General features: G+C 58.1%; 5 protein-coding genes across 5 annotated transcripts; 3 read left to right on the top strand and 2 right to left on the bottom strand.

The window, feature by feature from the left end:
- Window positions 1-88: 88 nt before the first annotated feature.
- GLRG_07986 (cytochrome P450) lies at window positions 89-2,161 on the top strand (the record flags this gene model as incomplete). The annotated part of the gene is made up of 5 exons (XM_008098671.1): window positions 89-206; window positions 272-526; window positions 581-1,291; window positions 1,358-1,439; window positions 1,492-2,161. The coding sequence occupies 5 exons, from the start codon at window positions 89-91 to the stop codon at window positions 2,159-2,161; spliced, it is 1,836 nt and encodes a 611-aa protein (XP_008096862.1).
- A 784-nt stretch (window positions 2,162-2,945) lies between these two features.
- GLRG_07985 (uncharacterized protein) lies at window positions 2,946-3,332 on the top strand (the record flags this gene model as incomplete). The annotated part of the gene is made up of 1 exon (XM_008098670.1): window positions 2,946-3,332. The coding sequence occupies one exon, from the start codon at window positions 2,946-2,948 to the stop codon at window positions 3,330-3,332; it is 387 nt and encodes a 128-aa protein (XP_008096861.1).
- A 2,454-nt stretch (window positions 3,333-5,786) lies between these two features.
- Window positions 5,787-8,580, bottom strand: GLRG_07984 (subtilase; the record flags this gene model as incomplete). The annotated part of the gene is made up of 3 exons (XM_008098669.1): window positions 5,787-7,745; window positions 7,807-8,391; window positions 8,464-8,580. 3 exons carry the CDS (start codon window positions 8,578-8,580, stop codon window positions 5,787-5,789), a joined length of 2,661 nt encoding a protein of 886 aa, XP_008096860.1.
- Window positions 8,581-12,358: 3,778 nt separating this feature from the next.
- Window positions 12,359-14,085, bottom strand: GLRG_07983 (carboxylesterase; the record flags this gene model as incomplete). Its single annotated transcript, XM_008098668.1, has 2 exons — window positions 12,359-13,639; window positions 13,702-14,085. 2 exons carry the CDS (start codon window positions 14,083-14,085, stop codon window positions 12,359-12,361), a joined length of 1,665 nt encoding a protein of 554 aa, XP_008096859.1.
- A 1,153-nt stretch (window positions 14,086-15,238) lies between these two features.
- On the top strand, window positions 15,239-15,730 carry GLRG_07982 (BolA-like protein; the record flags this gene model as incomplete). Its single annotated transcript, XM_008098667.1, has 1 exon — window positions 15,239-15,730. The coding sequence occupies one exon, from the start codon at window positions 15,239-15,241 to the stop codon at window positions 15,728-15,730; it is 492 nt and encodes a 163-aa protein (XP_008096858.1).
- Between the last annotated feature and the right edge of the window lie 248 nt (window positions 15,731-15,978).

Genomic DNA, 15,978 nt, shown 5'->3' with positions numbered 1-15,978 from the left:
ATTTTCGCTTCTTCATCCCCCCCCCTCCTTACACCGTTGAGGGTTGATTCCTCTTTTTATATCTGTGCAATCCACTTGCCCTCTCATCATGGCCATAGGCGTGGCTCTTCTCGCCTTCATCGTCTTCTGCGCATGGCGGTTGTACACTGCCATCAAGCTCAAGAGCAAGCTTCCTGAGGGGGCGAAGCCTCTCCCAGGGCCCAAGGGTACGTGGCCTTATCTTAACATTGTTGACAAACTGTATCTTGACATGTGGCTCATGGTACTATAGGTCTCCCTCTCATCGGACGTGTTCACGATGTACCAGCTGAGGCGGCTTGGCTCAAGTTCTACGAGTGGAGCAAGGAGTATGGTCCCATCTACCAGCAAGAGATGTTCGGTTCCGTCCACATCTGGATCTCCTCGGAGCAGGTTGCCCACGACCTCCTCGGCCGCCGCAATATCATCTACTCTGACCGGCCCATGATCCCCAACCTTCCGGACAATAGGACGAGCGGCGACTACCTCGCCCTCCTCGGCCGCACAGGTACGCGTACCCGTGTAAAGATTTCCTGTTGGCGCTGACTGACAATCCGTATAGAAACCTGGAAGCGCCAGCGCAAGCTTTGCCACCACCTCATGAACCAGAGTGACAAGCAGGAGCTCCACGACTACCCGACCCGCGAGCGTGATCGTTTCTTGTGGCTGCTGTACCAGAAGCCCAGTGAGTATCGCGAGTACATTGAGCAGTTCACCAGCCGTACTGTCAGCCGTCTCTCCTGGGGCTCTGCCCACCCCGCCCGTATCCTGCGCAAGACCACCTTTGGCCTGCTTGAAACCATCTCGCCCGCCGGTGCTCTTCCCAACGTCGTCTCCTTTCTCATGCACGTCCCAGCTGCGCTGTCGCCGTGGAAGAAGAAGGAGAAGGAACGCCACGAGATTGAGTCGAAGCAGTTCACCAGCAACGTTCAGTACGTCAAGGACCAGCTTGAAAAGGGCACCGCGCAACCGAGCTTCATCAGCACCTTCATCACCGAGGGCCTTGGCAACGAGAAGGGCAAATGGGGCGATCTCAACGAGGCCCAGAACGTCGTCGGTCTCATGGCCATCGCCGGTGCTCTGACCATCGGCAGCCCCATCCAGAGTTTCCTCCTCGCCATGCTGCATTACCCCGAGTGGCAGGCCAAGCTGCAAAAGGAAATCGACGAGGTCTGCGGAGGTAAATGCCCGCAGTGGGCGGACCGTGAGAAGCTGCCCATGTTGAGAGCCGTCGTCAAGGAGGTCATCCGCTGGAGACCCCCTGTCCCTACTGGTGAGTCCGTCGGTGGCGTGGTGAGGCGTTTGCTCTGAGGTTCGGCTGGCTGACATTGGTTCGCAGGCATTCCCCACGCGCTTGAGAAGGACGACGTCTACAACGGTTACTTCATCCCCGCGGGCGCCACCATTCACGCTCTTGAGTGGTAAGTATAGAGTTCACTCCCGGCCAACTGGTCCGAGCTAACGACTGCCAAGGGGCATCACCCGTGACGAATCCATGTACCCCGACCCCGAGTCTTTCAACCCCGGCCGCTGGCTGCTGCCCGAGTACCCGACCTACAAGGAGCCTCTCACCCGTTTCCCCGCCCTCGACGGATTCAGCCAGTTTGGGTTCGGCCGCAGAACCTGCCAAGGCGTCCCCATCGTCGACCAGGATCTCTTCCTGACCATGGGCGGCATGGCCTGGGCCTTCAACATCCAGCACAAGCGCAACGCCGATGGTACCAAGGTCCCCGTCCACTGGAACGACTACACCCCGCTTCTGATCGCCAAGCCGGCCCCCTTCGAGTTCGACACCATCATCCGCACACCTGAGAGGGCCGACCTGCTGCGGTCCATGTTCGAGGCCGCCAAGGAGGAGGAGGAGCACGAGGAGAAGATGATGAAGCTGGGCATGCCCGACGTCGACACGCGCGACCAGAAGAAGAGCGGCCCAATCTCGACCAAGCCGCCGTCCCTGACGATGAATCTCCGCCAGCGTAAGGAGGAGGGCGACCGCGAGAAGGTGTACCGCGAGCACGAGCGCGACATTCCCGGGTGCCCCGGGCGGTGGGCGACCGAGAGCGACATCGACTCGGGCAACGAGAAGGGGTACGTTGACGAGGACAGCTGCTCGGGAAGTTCATCGCCCGCGATGCTGCCATAAATAAGTAAAGGGTTTTGTCGAATGGCTTTGCGTTGATCGGGGTACCGAAACATGTGGAAGCACGTAGACGGGAGGATCAGAGAGCATTTTGGAGGAGAGACAGATGAGGAAGACACCATGGGCTGGCGCTAACGGGCCATCTGAACATATCACGGAGATTGAAGGGTTGCTTTGTTTTTTATGTTTTTTTTCTTTTTACTTGGTGGTTCTGGTGCAAATACAGACGACGACTGCCACAGCAGAAGCCGCGGGGGTTATCAAGGGGCCTAGAATGCGATATGGATATAATACCTTCTACGATGTATGAATATAGACACTCCAACTACCGCTATTAGTTTGTCAAACTGAACCGAGCAAGTCTGGTCCACGCGAGGTTGTCGAGGTGAGGTTGTCATTTGTAGTGGTGTGCAAGGGGCTTGATTCAGCTTGGTTTGATAAGGATGCGAATCAACGTTCATAACATCGTTGCCTGCTGTTCTACTCGGACATGGAAGAGATGGAAACAGTTACCTGTGATAAAACGTCACAAATCAACTACAATGCTAGCGTCCCGACACTTGTCGGGGTACCGCCTTTCATCATCAGTTCCATTCTATCATTCATCTCCTGACTTGAAGCGGAACACCAAGATGTTGCCGAGATGGATTCAGACCCCGCCAACCATACGGAGTACATACATACGGATACATCGTACGACCAACGTCCCGGCAGGGCCTCCATGTTCAACAACGCCGGTCTCCCTTGTCGTCCATGTAGGAAGCGGAGCCTGCGAGAGAGAACACGGATGGCGGGCGGCGTTGCTCGTCATTTGCGGCCAGGACAGGTGGCTGTAAGGGGTCCCTGGCATCACGGCTCCACCATCCGACCGCACGACAAAGCCGCGGGCAGATACACCGCTCGACGAGCCAAGTCACCGAACCTTTTGCCCCCCGGGACGTGCCGCATGAGGATGAAGCCCGGGAGTCGGCCCAGAGACATCAGTGTCGGACGCGGACGCCGTCACCGTCTGCCAGAACGGCTTCGTTCACACGGTGATCCGCGCCGCCTGGAAGCAACATCAACAACACCTGAGCCTCGAGCTGCGACCGGACGACGTCACGTCTGGCTGGCCGTGCTCGTCCAGCTCAGCTTCTTCGTCAACGGGGCCAACCGCCGTCGAGGCGTTGCGTAGCTGCTTCGTCGCCCCGCGGAGGGGGCCAGCATGAGGTCGCGCCGTTTTCGAGTTGGCGGCTCTTACGGGACAAGCCGGGGGGGGGACAGGCCATGTTTGCATCAAGAAAGTGGTCAGACGACCGATGAGAAGACCTCCCGACCGTCCACGCCGGCACGCGCCGCCCGCGATACAAAAATAGTCCGGCAATCGCGCTAGAGACCGCCGCAAACAGACAATGTGCGCTAGTCACTGCTTTAAGCTTGGGGGGCTCCTCGACGATGTCTCTTCCGATGTCGAAATAACGTCTACTATAGCCTCCGAGAGCAGAACCTACGCACAAGATTGGACTGTCGTTCTACATATAGCAACATGGCTCGGAAACGTCTGAGAGACAGAAGCCCTCTCCATGTGCTTTTTTCTTCCTCTGCGCAACCAAGTTAGCGCAGCTAGCCATTTGTAAGAAAACCCTTGCGTGAAGCAGGCTTCTAAAAGAAATTCAACTTGATGTTCCCAAACGGAGGAACTTGCGTGAATCTGTTTTAGGTCAACGTTCATACTGTGCCGACTGGGGAGTTATCCCATTGAGTGCCGAGTGACCTCACATAACCTCAGACCAATAAGAGTACAGCAATCCAGGCTGACTGTCCAATAGCTGTCAGTAATTATTTACATAGACCCATTTTTGGGTTATGTGAGGTCACTTGGCACTCAATGGGATAGCTCCGTGTAGCCGGGTTTTCACGACAGATATCAGTTCGACTGTCAATACTTTCCAGTAAAAAGGCTATCCTAAAGCCCTAAAGTAAGACAGTAGTGTATATCTCGAGAAAAGCAGATCGACCGCATCAACCTGGCACTTTGACACCCAAAAGGTCGCCAAATGCACTTCAATGCCCCCCCCCCCCCCCCCCCCCCCGAAGTATGACACAAAGATTTCCAAATCCCATCGTCATCATTACATTACAGTTCTTACGACTGACACATTTGGTCGGAAGCTAATGATACCGTAGAGCAGAGCCCGTCTTTTTCGTCGGTTGACGAGACCAAATCGCCTGCCCATCCGTTCGACGAGGCCGGTGACTAAGCGGCGAGCGGGAAGGGTTCCCCAGTAGATGAGACCAAAAGTTTCTTGGCATAAGAGAAAGCAGAGTTGAGACGCGCTCGAGAGCTGGAGGGGTTGCGCGCTTTTTGTTTTTTGTTTATGTTTCCCATACGCTGCCAAGCCATGGATGGACCTGCTCGCCCTGCCTTCACTCACAGGCCCTTTTTGCATGCCGGCAACTCGGGCGAATGAGAGCCTGTGTGTGTGTGTGTTTCGTGTCCCGGAAACAATGCGATTCGTCGAGGGTTCGGACGGAGCACATCTTCTCTCTGGGGCTTTGGCTGGCCCGAACCGGCGACGGACATGTGTCAGACAGTCGGACAGAAACGCGGAGGCGAACTGACACGGCGAAGCATGCGAGATGGGATGATCTATCTGACTTGCTCCCGAACCAGCGGTGGCGGGGGAGGAATCACAGTTGGGAGAGGGGGACATGGGACGAACCCTGAGTTAATCGAGAGGCGGCCTCACTTCGCCACACCAAAACAACGGGCCTCCGTCGTCGTCGACGACGGAGGCGAGGCGGCTCTTGCAAGACCCTCGCCCGCTCGGACCTTTGATATAAACGCCCGCTTCCTCCGGTTCGATCCGAGCCAGGCGCTTCTGAAACTCGGTAGATGCTGTTTCTTTTTGCCGCTGTCGAGTACCGGACCGTTCCGAGGTCCCTGGCTGGCTCTGTTCTAGGGCATTAGAGTTGAAGCTAAGATATTGCGAGCGAGGTTCGTTGGGGGAGTGGATTGTGAGGGGGGAGAGAGGGTGCACCATGACAGAGCAGAGGGGGCTGGGGCAGACGCCACTGGCGCGCCTGAGCACGAAGCTTTATTATTGTTATTATTATTTTGCCCTTCCTGGTGGCCAAGACTTGACTTTGGAGATGATGGATGCTGATGCTTTTTCTGCCTAGTTAGTCTGCGCAAGCCTGTGTTGACGATCGTAGGCTGGCTTTCCTGTGACGGGCAGCAAGTCCCGCTTCACCTGGAGAGTCATGTGCTCGAACTCACGTCATGCTCGATGGAAGTCCCCCGGATACAAAGCGGTCACATGGAGCACAAACGTGTTGGGCATCAAGGCTTGATCACCTCGTAGGCCCGTCATATCTTGTCTCGTTGAAGTGACTGAGTATGGCTAGCTAGCCTTAGAAACACATAATGCAAAAAAAATAATAAAAAAACGATGATGGGCTCAACAGTGTCATCGTTACCGCATGGTTCGGCAGTTGGGCCTAGGACGACCGTATTCAAAGAGGGGGAGAAGCAGGAGTTTAAGGAATATTAGACATTGTTTTTCTGCCTTGATAAGCTAACTACATTAAAAGTAATGTCGTAGAGACACGCATCATTATTATTACACGCACACACACAAGCCCCTTTCTAGTGTCTCGCAGGGGCCGTCGCGTTGGCGGCACCGTAGATGATGCGGAAAGGCTGGGTCTCGGCGACGTCGTACTCCTCCAACTTGGAGGCGTCACCGAAAACGCGCAGGGACTTGACGGAGAACTTGTACTTGCCCGCGGGGGCGTAGCTGCCGTCGTCCATCTGTCCGTCCCAGTTGACGGCGAAGACGCCGCGGGAGGTGTACGTGTAAGGGAACGAGCGGGGCTGGCCGAGGGTCTTGGTGCCGAAGACCTTGTGGGTGATGTTGGGGGGGTAGGTAGTGAGGGGGACGAGGTCGGCGCGGACTAGGGCGGAGCCGAAGACCATGTCGATAGCGAGGGCCGGGACGACGGCGTCGGTCTTGTTGGCGGTGCCGGGAGGCGGCAGGACGTAGGTGTAGTTGCTGGCGACGGGCGCGTACTCGGCGGCCGTGGCGCTGGTGGAGGTGGTCATCAGGGCCTCGTCCATGGTGACGTGGCTGTGGAGGCTGCCGCCGATGCCCATGTAGGGCAGAGACATGCTGGAGCCGTCGGAGCCGTTGATGGCGATGTAGCCCGACCAGACGGGCAGGCGGGCGGCGTCGAGGGTGGGAGGGGTAGGGGTGACGAGGATGGTGGCCTCGCCGCCGGCGGGCACCGAGACCTTGCTCTCGCTGAAGGCCACGGTGGCGTGCTCGGCCGTCAGGTTGTTGGGGAAGAGGGCGGGGGTCAAGTCGCCGGCGGTCTCAAAGGTGTAGGCGGTGGCGGCGCCGACGTTGCTCAGGTCGAACGAGACGTCCGCGGAGCCGGTGTTCTTGATGGTGAAGTTGAGCTCGGGGATGAAGTTGTCCGTGTCGTTGAACGAGAGGCTAGAGTGGCTGAGGAGGATGGTGGAGTAGGCGGCGTCGTAGGCCTGGACGAGACCGGCGCCCTGCTGGGACACAGGGGCAAGCAGGCCTTCGGGGCCGCTGCCGGAGTTGAAGTTGACGGGGTTCGCGTGGGCGGACAGGAGGTTCTCAATGGTGGCGGGGTCCAGGGTCTTGCGGACCTCGGCGATCAGGGCCACGATACCGGCGGTCTGGGGGCAGGACATGGACGTGCCGGAGAGGACTGCGTAGGAGCCGAGGGCCCTGGGGTACGTGGAGAGGACGTTGCCTCCGACGGCGCCGAACTGGGGCTTCTGCTGGCCGTCCCAGTTGGGGCCCCAAGAGCTGTAGCTGGAGACGTAGCCGCCGGTGGCGGTGTTGACGGACTGGGTGAGGATCTGCTCGGCCTTCTCGGGGTCGGTCATCTTCAGGACGACCTCGGAGCCTGCGGCGATGGACTTGAGCCATGCCGCGCCCTGGTCGGGGGTGGTCATGCCGATGGCCAGGATCTCGGGGACGGCGGTGACGCTGACGGAGCCGGCGCCGGGGACGTTGTTGTAGACCATGATGTACTTGGCGCCGGCGGCAGCGGCTTTCTGGGCCTTGACGACAAAGGTGCAGACGCCTCTCTTGACGAGGACGATCTTGCCGCTCAGGTCGGGGGTGCCAGCCGGGTAAGGGTCGCAGCCGAGGGCGGCGTCGGAGCTAGAGTCGGTGGTGATGGCCCAGAGGGGGAGCTCAACGCCGGCCCACTCGCTAGGCTCGCCGGGGGTGTAGGCAAAGGTGCTAGGGGCGCCACCGGCGACGGTGAAGGTGTTCTCGATGAGAAGAGCCGGGGTGACGGCGTTGTCGAACGAGGCGATGGCGGTGACGTGCCTACCGCTGGCAGCGGTGGAGGCGAAGAAGATGCCCTGGTCGCCCGAGTTGCCGGCGGAGACGGTGCAGGGAACGCCGGCATCGACGATCCTCGAGACGGTGGCGGCCCAGGGCTCGTCCGTCCAGCCCGAGGGCCCGCCGATGGAGGCGGTGATGATGTTGCTGCCCTCCTCAAAGGCGCGGTTGTAGGCGGCGATCAGGACGTCGTTGCCGACCTGTCCCTCGCAGCCAAAGACCTGTTCAAGAGCACGTGAGCGAGTGATCCCCCCCAAGGATGATACTGTGCTGTCCTCTCACCTTGTAAGCACCGAGCGTGACGCCGGGGGCAGTGCCGAGGAACCCAAAGGGGTTCGACTGGGCCGCGATGATGCCTGCGACGTGGGTTCCGTGGCCTCCGCAATCCATCGGATCGGGGTCGGGGACCTGCTCGTTGAAACCGTCGTAGTTGTTTCCGACGAGATCGGTTCCGTAGCTGACGAGGCAGCCGGGGCCGAAGCAGCCGCCGAGGGCCGGGTGGAGGTAGTCGATGCCGGTGTCGATGACGGCAACCTTGATGCCCTTGCCGGTGACGCCGTTGCGGTGGAGCTTGTCGACCTGGGTCTGGACGTGGGTAGAGAAGGTGTCGTTGCCGAGCTGGCGCTTCTTCACGTCGACGTAGTCGCGCCCTTGTGTGCCCGTCCAGACGACCTCGGAGTCGGGGATCCCGTAGGTGCGGACGGGCCACATGTTCTTGACCGAGGGGAGCTGGGCCAGCTGGGCGGCCTTGGCGTCGGCCGTGTCCAGGTCGTTGAACTGGATGGAGGCGCCCTTGAAAAGAGTGAAATTCAGGTTCATACGGGTGACGGCGTCAGCCTTGGTTTTGGCGAGGAACTCCGAGGCATCCTGTTGGTTGGGGGAACGGAATGGTTAGCCAGGGAGCTCTCTCTTGCGTCGTACTCTTAGGAAGCGACTAACCTGACCATCCTCCAACTCGACGATGAAGGCACCGGCGACGGTCTTGGGGGACTGGACGTAGGCCTGGACGGCGGATGCCGCCGCGACGAGCGGCAGCAAGAGACTGCTTCTGACCATGGTGCTTGGCTGACGGATGACCTGAGGGAGACCGAGGCTGGGGAGACGGGAAACATCTCACGACAGCGACGCGCCGGGAGCCTCGACTTATATGTAAGTCCCATCAGGATAACGTCGCAATGCAGCCCAAGCTTCCAACGGCGGGGAGTTGCCCACCGAGGGGGAAGAAGAGAGCGGCCGTAAACGACGTCCCCAATCAAGTGGGCAGCACGAATGACAGTACCGGGGCTCCCATGTCGTTGCCGTCATGGAATAAGTTGGGCCATTGTGCACGCCGAACCAGACGCTTGCTCGCCGAGGCAGGTGGATGGCGAGAGAGAGACCAACGCGGATGGGAACTGTGGATGCACAAACGCGGTGGCACGTCCAGGGGGTCCGTTGACGAACAGGGAGACAGGTATGAGGGACATAGATAGGTAGATAGATAGATAGGTATGCAAAGCACAAGCGAATAGGATCAGGACGTGGGACATTGCATGCAGCGACATGTTGCCTCTGCGGCGGTACGACAACGACTCAGTGGCTCACCATGCATCGGCAAGAAGAAACAAGCACCTTGATGCTCGTCAGCGTACGGATATTAGTGTGGCCAACATACATACGATCACCTAGTACATTGTGAGCTGCATTAACGAGAGGCTCGTTTGGTGGTCCCGGGGGTCAAGGGTGGGGGAGTAAAATTGCTCCAACTACCTGACCCGGCCTACCCTTGTCCCGGAGAATCGTTCGCGAGGTCTGTCTCGACCAGATGGCCTTCCTTTCCGGGCAAGTGTCTCCGTCTGTCGTTGGTCAAGCCCCTCTGGGCCGGTCCTAGTCCCTGGCGGCGCATCCGACCCGTGTCAGGAACCAGACAGACGCGGCCTCGGTTCTTCTTCTTATGCACAAGGGGGGGGAGCACTGCTAGCTCGCATCCCCTCGTTCGTTTGGTGGCGAGCTCGCGTTTGTCACCGCCGCGCTATCGCTGGAGAGCGATTGGAAGAATCAACAGATTAGACTTTGCTCTTCTTTGCCAGATGTCTCTGTAGGCCGGGGTCGTTGGAGGCGGACGAGGGAGGGGGAGGGGGCGGCTCACATCCGGTGGTGACACAGCCAGGGGCCTGTAGTTGCCGACGGCAAAAGGACATTGGCCGGCCGCGTTCTATCGCTGACGCCTTCATTTGGGAATGCGCATCCTCGGCAGAGTGCGCGGCGTCGCCAAGGTGCGGGCGCCCGGGTCGGGAGACTGCTGCTGGACAAGGGATTCTGACCATGTAGTATTGGCTCATCCGGTGCCAAGAAGAACATTACGATCGGCCTTCTAGACGTGCGTATTGCGCCTTATGGATTCTCCTTGATGCAACTCTCGCTGTCCTGTCCGTGTCTCCGAACCCATGGGAGGGGGTGTTGCTTGCTGGTTACTTTTGACGGCGGCACGGCACTCGGTAGGCCAAGGCAACTCTACGCAGTAACGCTGCAGCCGTTCTTGAACCGCAGGTCGCGTGCAGTGGAGCGCGAAACTTGAAGATGGGTGTATACTCACTCAAGTAGCCAGGCAATATCTACGCGGGGGGGGGGGGGGAGGCGGCCGGGTAAACCGGTTAACTCTCGAGTGGGTGGTGCCGGATGCCAATAAACCGCCCATTAGCAACTTGTGGACCGGAGGCGAGTCGGCATCCCGGCCGAAGCTATTCACTTTGGGCAGGAGATGTGCAAACACCGAGGGCCTTTTGCTAGCTTCTGATCCCCGCCAGACGGTCCTGTCCACCCGTGTCATGCCTCCTCCACTCGACTCAAGCGAGAACAAGGCCGAAAGTCAAAAGTGATGGGGAAGGCGAGGGAGGCGGAGAAGCGATGGGGGCTTAGCAAAGAGACTTAATGCTTAATTACCTAGTTAGGTAGTACTACCTACTTTGAGTAGGTAATTACTATGGAAGACAAGCTATAGAAGACAGGCATAGATGCAGTTTGGGTTTGGTTTACCTGTCGTCCGATGTTGCACGAGTTCGCTCCTCCGTAGCTGTGCCCCTCCATCCCTCCCTCTTCCTCGTCCGATTCACCTGTCGAAAAGTAGATAACCCAGTGGCCACCCCCGGTTCTAGAACGGGGCGCAGAAAGGTGTATGGGATGCTAGCGTTGATGCCAAGCAACGCTGGATATCGCCCGGGTGCCGATGCCGTTCGAGTTTCTGGCTCGACGCGGTCGAGTGCAGCAGACGTTATTTTTGGGGGGTTTTATCATTACGTATGAGAAAGACAAGGAACAATATCCGCTCCTTGAGGTCGACTACTATGCATGTCTGTCTGAGCTATCCTTTCTGAACTTTGATCGGTCTGCGGCCCCCCCGGGAATAACCAGGAACATTAACGGGGCCCCCATACTGATACGCCCGGGCCATCATCGTCCAACGACTCTGTCAGCATTGGGACTGGCCCCCTCTTCCCTGTTATCAGATTAAAAGGGGGGGGCCTATCCGTACTTTGTTATGATATGTATCTGTACGGATACGCAAGGGGGATTTGCGGCCTTGCTGGGTGCTACGGACTACGGAGTATACCGGCTGGGGAAGTTGATATTTCTGCCAGGAGTAGAGTATACGCCACCTACGGAAAACCTATTTGCAATTCGACCGAAGCTGCGTTGAACTGGTGATGAGAAGACTCATGAGATGCAGGCCCTCCGTCTGGTTCTATAGTTTCGGAACGAAAGACCATACCGGAATATGCTTAATATACAGAAAGACGCAGTAATAACCTTATTGAACCGCGTCGCCGCCAAGCAAAGCCGTGCAGATTAAACTACAAATGGTTCAATTCAACTGACTCTTGTCCAGACAACGTGACCCCTTTCTTGACTAAATGACGGTGGAGTCTATTAGGAAAATCAAAATATAATACTCCGTACGTTGCAGAGCATTAATTGCGAGGTCCCTTCGGGCCACGAAAGGCAAAACCGCTCGAAATCTCGAATGGGCCGAAACCCTGTCCAACAACACACAGCGGCTTCTGAAAAGCATCGTTCGTACTGCGCATTCAAGCCACACCACGACTGTGCTTTTGCGCAGTTTGCGTTTTCGAAGAAAGGGCGTTCATCTGACGCATCACGACAGTCGTTTGTTATAGATTACAGGAACCATATCTAAGTTGAACCTACCGACTCGTGTACGTCTGATTGAGGCCGGGGGCGCTGGATTTGATGGCCAAGACGCTGTGCGCCTCATGTCATGAAGCACATGTTTGCTTCTCGTGATTTGTGCCCAAAGCACATAACCAGCCCCACGAGTCCCGGCCATGCCAAGGTGCCAACTCTGGTACTAGTGACTGTACAACACGCCGTCGGATGCATGCCAATGGTCTCCTTATAGTCACCCGACCCGGCTCCCCGGAGTCCCCTGAGAGCAAACCAAGCGAGGGGCAGTACCTTACAGGTCGGCGGATGCCACCGTGATAACGCGCCTCGGGAAAGGGGCCGACGTCGATGGCCGGCTGGGCAGCAGCGGTGTGGTGTGATGGTTGCTGCGTTGCATCACAGGTACGGAGGAACTCATCTGCCCTGTCATCTTGGCCGAATGGCCGAACTCACGGGGTCGGTATAGGCTCCACCGGAGTACGGAGATTAGAATCGGGAGAACGCCATACTTAAATTAAAGCCTTGCTTATTAAGACGCCTTTTTGCAGTTCACACACGTTCTTTCAACTACGCATGGTTCCGCCCTACGGGGGACCGCCTTGGTTATGTATCTTGGTGTGGTTCCGCACTTGCCGGGTATTCCAGAACACTCAATGCCACCCAGCCCAGCCCATCATGCAAGGAGCTCCCTCGCCACCTCGTAGCTGTTGATGAAGTCTATGCCCTCCTTCCTCCAGGTGTCATCCTCAACGAAGCTCCCGGAGGCGTTCAGGACCATGTTCTTCGGGGCGCTCACGTCGTACTTGGGCCAGAACGGCAGCAACCCGGTGGCGTTGGTGTACGTGGCGTTGCCGCCCCCCCGCGGGTTGGGGTCCTGCTCGTGGACAAATCGGACGTAGGCCTGCCCGATGGCCCTGGCGAAGCGCGCGTGGCTGTCGAACTGCGGGGACGGCCCCAGCAGGCCCGAGATGTTCTGGAAGCTGAAGGCGACGTTGTCAAAGTGCCGCACGCCCTCGAGCCGCGTCCGGTCCCACAGCAGCTGGTCGAACCGGTAGCTGTAGACGGGCCGGGCGTCGGCCCCGGTCAGCCCGGCGTAGAGCTCGCACATCTTGCGCCGGCCCGAGATCATGACCAGGTCGCCGCCGATGGCGGCGCCCCGCCTCCACTGCAGGCCGTACTCGGGATACACGGAGCAGTCCGTGATAGAGAGCGGCGGCTGGGCGCAGGGGTCGTCGGGGTACAGCTCTAGTAGCCGGCGGACCGTTGGTGGCGAGAGCCCGTAGGAGCGCCAGTAGGCGAAACCGTTGAAGAGGTCCACCCCCGTGTTCGGCTTGGGGCTGTTGGGGTTGAAGTTGATGCCCTCGTCATCGTTGGCGCCCGTGAGCAGCGGCACCTTGACGAACTTGCCCCTGCGCATCAGCTGGCTCGGATAGCCCGTCAAGAAGTCCCCATCGACCATCGGGTTCCACACCTGGCTCGGGTTCCCCGCAAAGAGGTCCGCCTGGCTGAGGCCGCGGAGGCAGGCCAGCTGGTCCTTGGCGGTCCAGCAGCCGACGGACCGCGTCAGGTTCTCGACGGGGGCGTTGTAGTACGCCAGATTCTGGAGTTGGGCCCCGGTCGGCCCGCCGCTCTCGAGGATGGCGGAGTGGTAGAGGCCGTCGTCGCGGCCGTCATAGCTGAAGAGGTGGTAGGCGATGCTCTGCGCCCCGGCGCTCTCGCCCCAGATCGTCACCCGGTCCGGGTCGCCGCCGAACGCCGCAATGTTCTCCTGGATCCATCGGAGCGCCAGTCTTTGGTCGAGCAGGCCGGCGTTACTCGACCCTTCGGCGAGGATCTGCGGTGTCTGCAGGAAGCCGTACATGTTGAGACGGTAGTTCATGGCCACGCCGATTATGGGCTGGCCCATGTCTTGGCTGACTTTGACGATGCCCGAGAGGTTGTACTGCGGGTCGGCCTTGAGAGACGTCGAGGTCTTAGTGATAGGCCTCGAGCAGGGAGAGGGTTTTTGTATCTTACAATGGAGCCGGTATACAGGCCGCCGCCGAATATCCAAACCAGGACAGGAAGCGGTTTCTTGTGTTCCCCGGCCGGCCGGACAACGTTGAGTGTCAAGCAATCCTCCGACACGTTGAAGTCGCCCCTGAACTGCATACAACTATACCCTTGCTGGGTGGCGTCTCGCACTCCGTCAAAGGATGAGTTGAGGCTTTGGGGCCAACGATATCTCAACTGACCAACCGGAGGCTGCGCAAAGGGGACGCCGAGGAAGGCATCTTGATCCCATTCTGACAGATGACGGCCCTGGTAAGTGCCGTTGACGACCTGGGCCGTAGGTTCCCGAGCTGCGGCTGCCCCGAGACAGGCCGAGGCCGCCGCAAGCAAATAACACAAGCGAGCCATGAGACGGAGAAGGAGGAAGAGACAGAAGTAAGCTGCCTCGCCGACCCAAGCGGCCCGTCCCTACTCTCATGTAGAGCATTTTATACGCCCTCTCCAGCGTAGTAGCACCGCAGGCACCTTGGCTTGCTTGATGCGCTCAATCGCCATACCACGACCCAAGAAGTTTGTCGGACAGATCTTTGATTGGAGGAAATTAGCAACACCGCAAAAGGAGCTTCATCGCGCTCAGCGCCCTAGTGCCAGAACCCCAGCCTTTACCATCCGGGGTAACTCATTGGAGAAGAATGCGGGGGATACAGGGGGGAGGAGGGGAGGAGGGAGGACGGCAGTCTCGAACTGGGTTGAGTGCCGGGTGATGAATCTGGCCGAGGAATAGTTTTAGGCCAGCATAACATGAGATGCAGATGATATTTTTCCGGCGTCTAAAGTGGCCTGTATTGGTGGCCCTTATGTATATGAAGCCTGAGAGCCGAGTGGGACGAAGTCGTCACGGTGAAAATAAGCCCTTGCATGAAGCCCCTGGACTCGGGGTAAGACTACAAATGTGAGTTAGCCTGCTTTCGAGTGAGTGTGTAGCGGCAGACTACCGACACACCAACTTCAGGTGGGATACCAGCGCATAGGATCAGTTGTTTGCAGATGCGCCTAGACTGTTTGGGCGTGTCTGTCTCTGTGTGTGTCTGTGCCTTTGTTTGTGTTTGTATTTACACATGTGTCTATATATGTGTGTGTACGTGTGTTTAATTGCGTTTGTTGTATGTTGTATGTTGTATGTAAGATGAATGACGATTCAACACTGCTGGTTCTCACGATGAGACTCATACAATTATGGCTTTGATAATTACATCCTGCTTGAGTGAGACACCGTGCACGACGCCGAGCGCGGTGGGATACCCACGTTGCTAGGCAAGCGGGTGGGTCGGCTAAACCTCGGCATAGTATTCGGCCGTCGCTGCAGATCGAGCCGAGCTTACCTAATCACGAATGAGGTAGAGCTTTCCGCTTATCTAATCACTCCATTACTTTTCTCTTTGGCGAGCGATCAGTCATCGACGGCGACGACCAAGAGACGCGATACCTGTAGATCGAGACAACACAGCTCCTGTAAACTACCTAGACCGATACCACGATCCCACCTCTAACACCCGCCAAGATGATCTGCAGGTCGTGTCGCCGCGTGGTGGCTGTCTCCAAGACCTACTCGACCAGCAACATCGTCGCCAGAGGTTCCGTCACAAGCCTCCCGTTCGCGACAAGAGAATACTCCTCTCGGGTTGTTCTCACGACTCGGTCAACCACTTCGCACCATGCCCTCACAGCTCCATCACCGCTCCAGAACATCCAGAAGAGCCTGAGACGGTGCTACTCCTCAGAGACGACGCCCACCTCGCCAGCCCTCGAGAAGCCCGACCACCTCGACGCCGCCGAGTCGACGATATGGGACAAACTGGTTGCCGAGTTCGCGCCCTCGGAGCTGATCGTGCAGGACGTGTCGGGCGGGTGCGGCTCCATGTACGCCATTGACATCACATCGGCCAAGTTCAAGGGCGCAAACATGCTGAGGCAGCAGCGCATGGTCAACGCTGTGCTGGGCGACATGATGAAGGAGTGGCACGGCGTCCAACTGCGTACCAAGGCTCCCTGAGTGCTGGCTCTTTCTCGCGGGCAGCGGATCCCGCTGCGACGGATAGACGAACGGACGGACAGACCGATGTATAATACGTGTAGACGACAGTGTATAAACACCCACGGAGCTCTTTAACAATGGCCCAAGTATATTCTACAGACAGATTGAGGACCGGGCGATCCAGAGGTCGAGGAACTCGGCCACGAAGAAACTTGCATGTTTGAGCTCTCTTGGTCGAAAGAGAGGGCTGTGTGCCTACGGGTTCC

Source organism: Colletotrichum graminicola (genome assembly GCF_000149035.1).
Source record: "Colletotrichum graminicola M1.001 genomic scaffold supercont1.35, whole genome shotgun sequence".
NCBI classification, from domain to species: domain Eukaryota; kingdom Fungi; phylum Ascomycota; class Sordariomycetes; order Glomerellales; family Glomerellaceae; genus Colletotrichum; species Colletotrichum graminicola.
The sequence above is the reverse complement of the archived record's forward strand: the minus strand, read 5'-3'. Positions and strand labels throughout refer to the sequence as shown.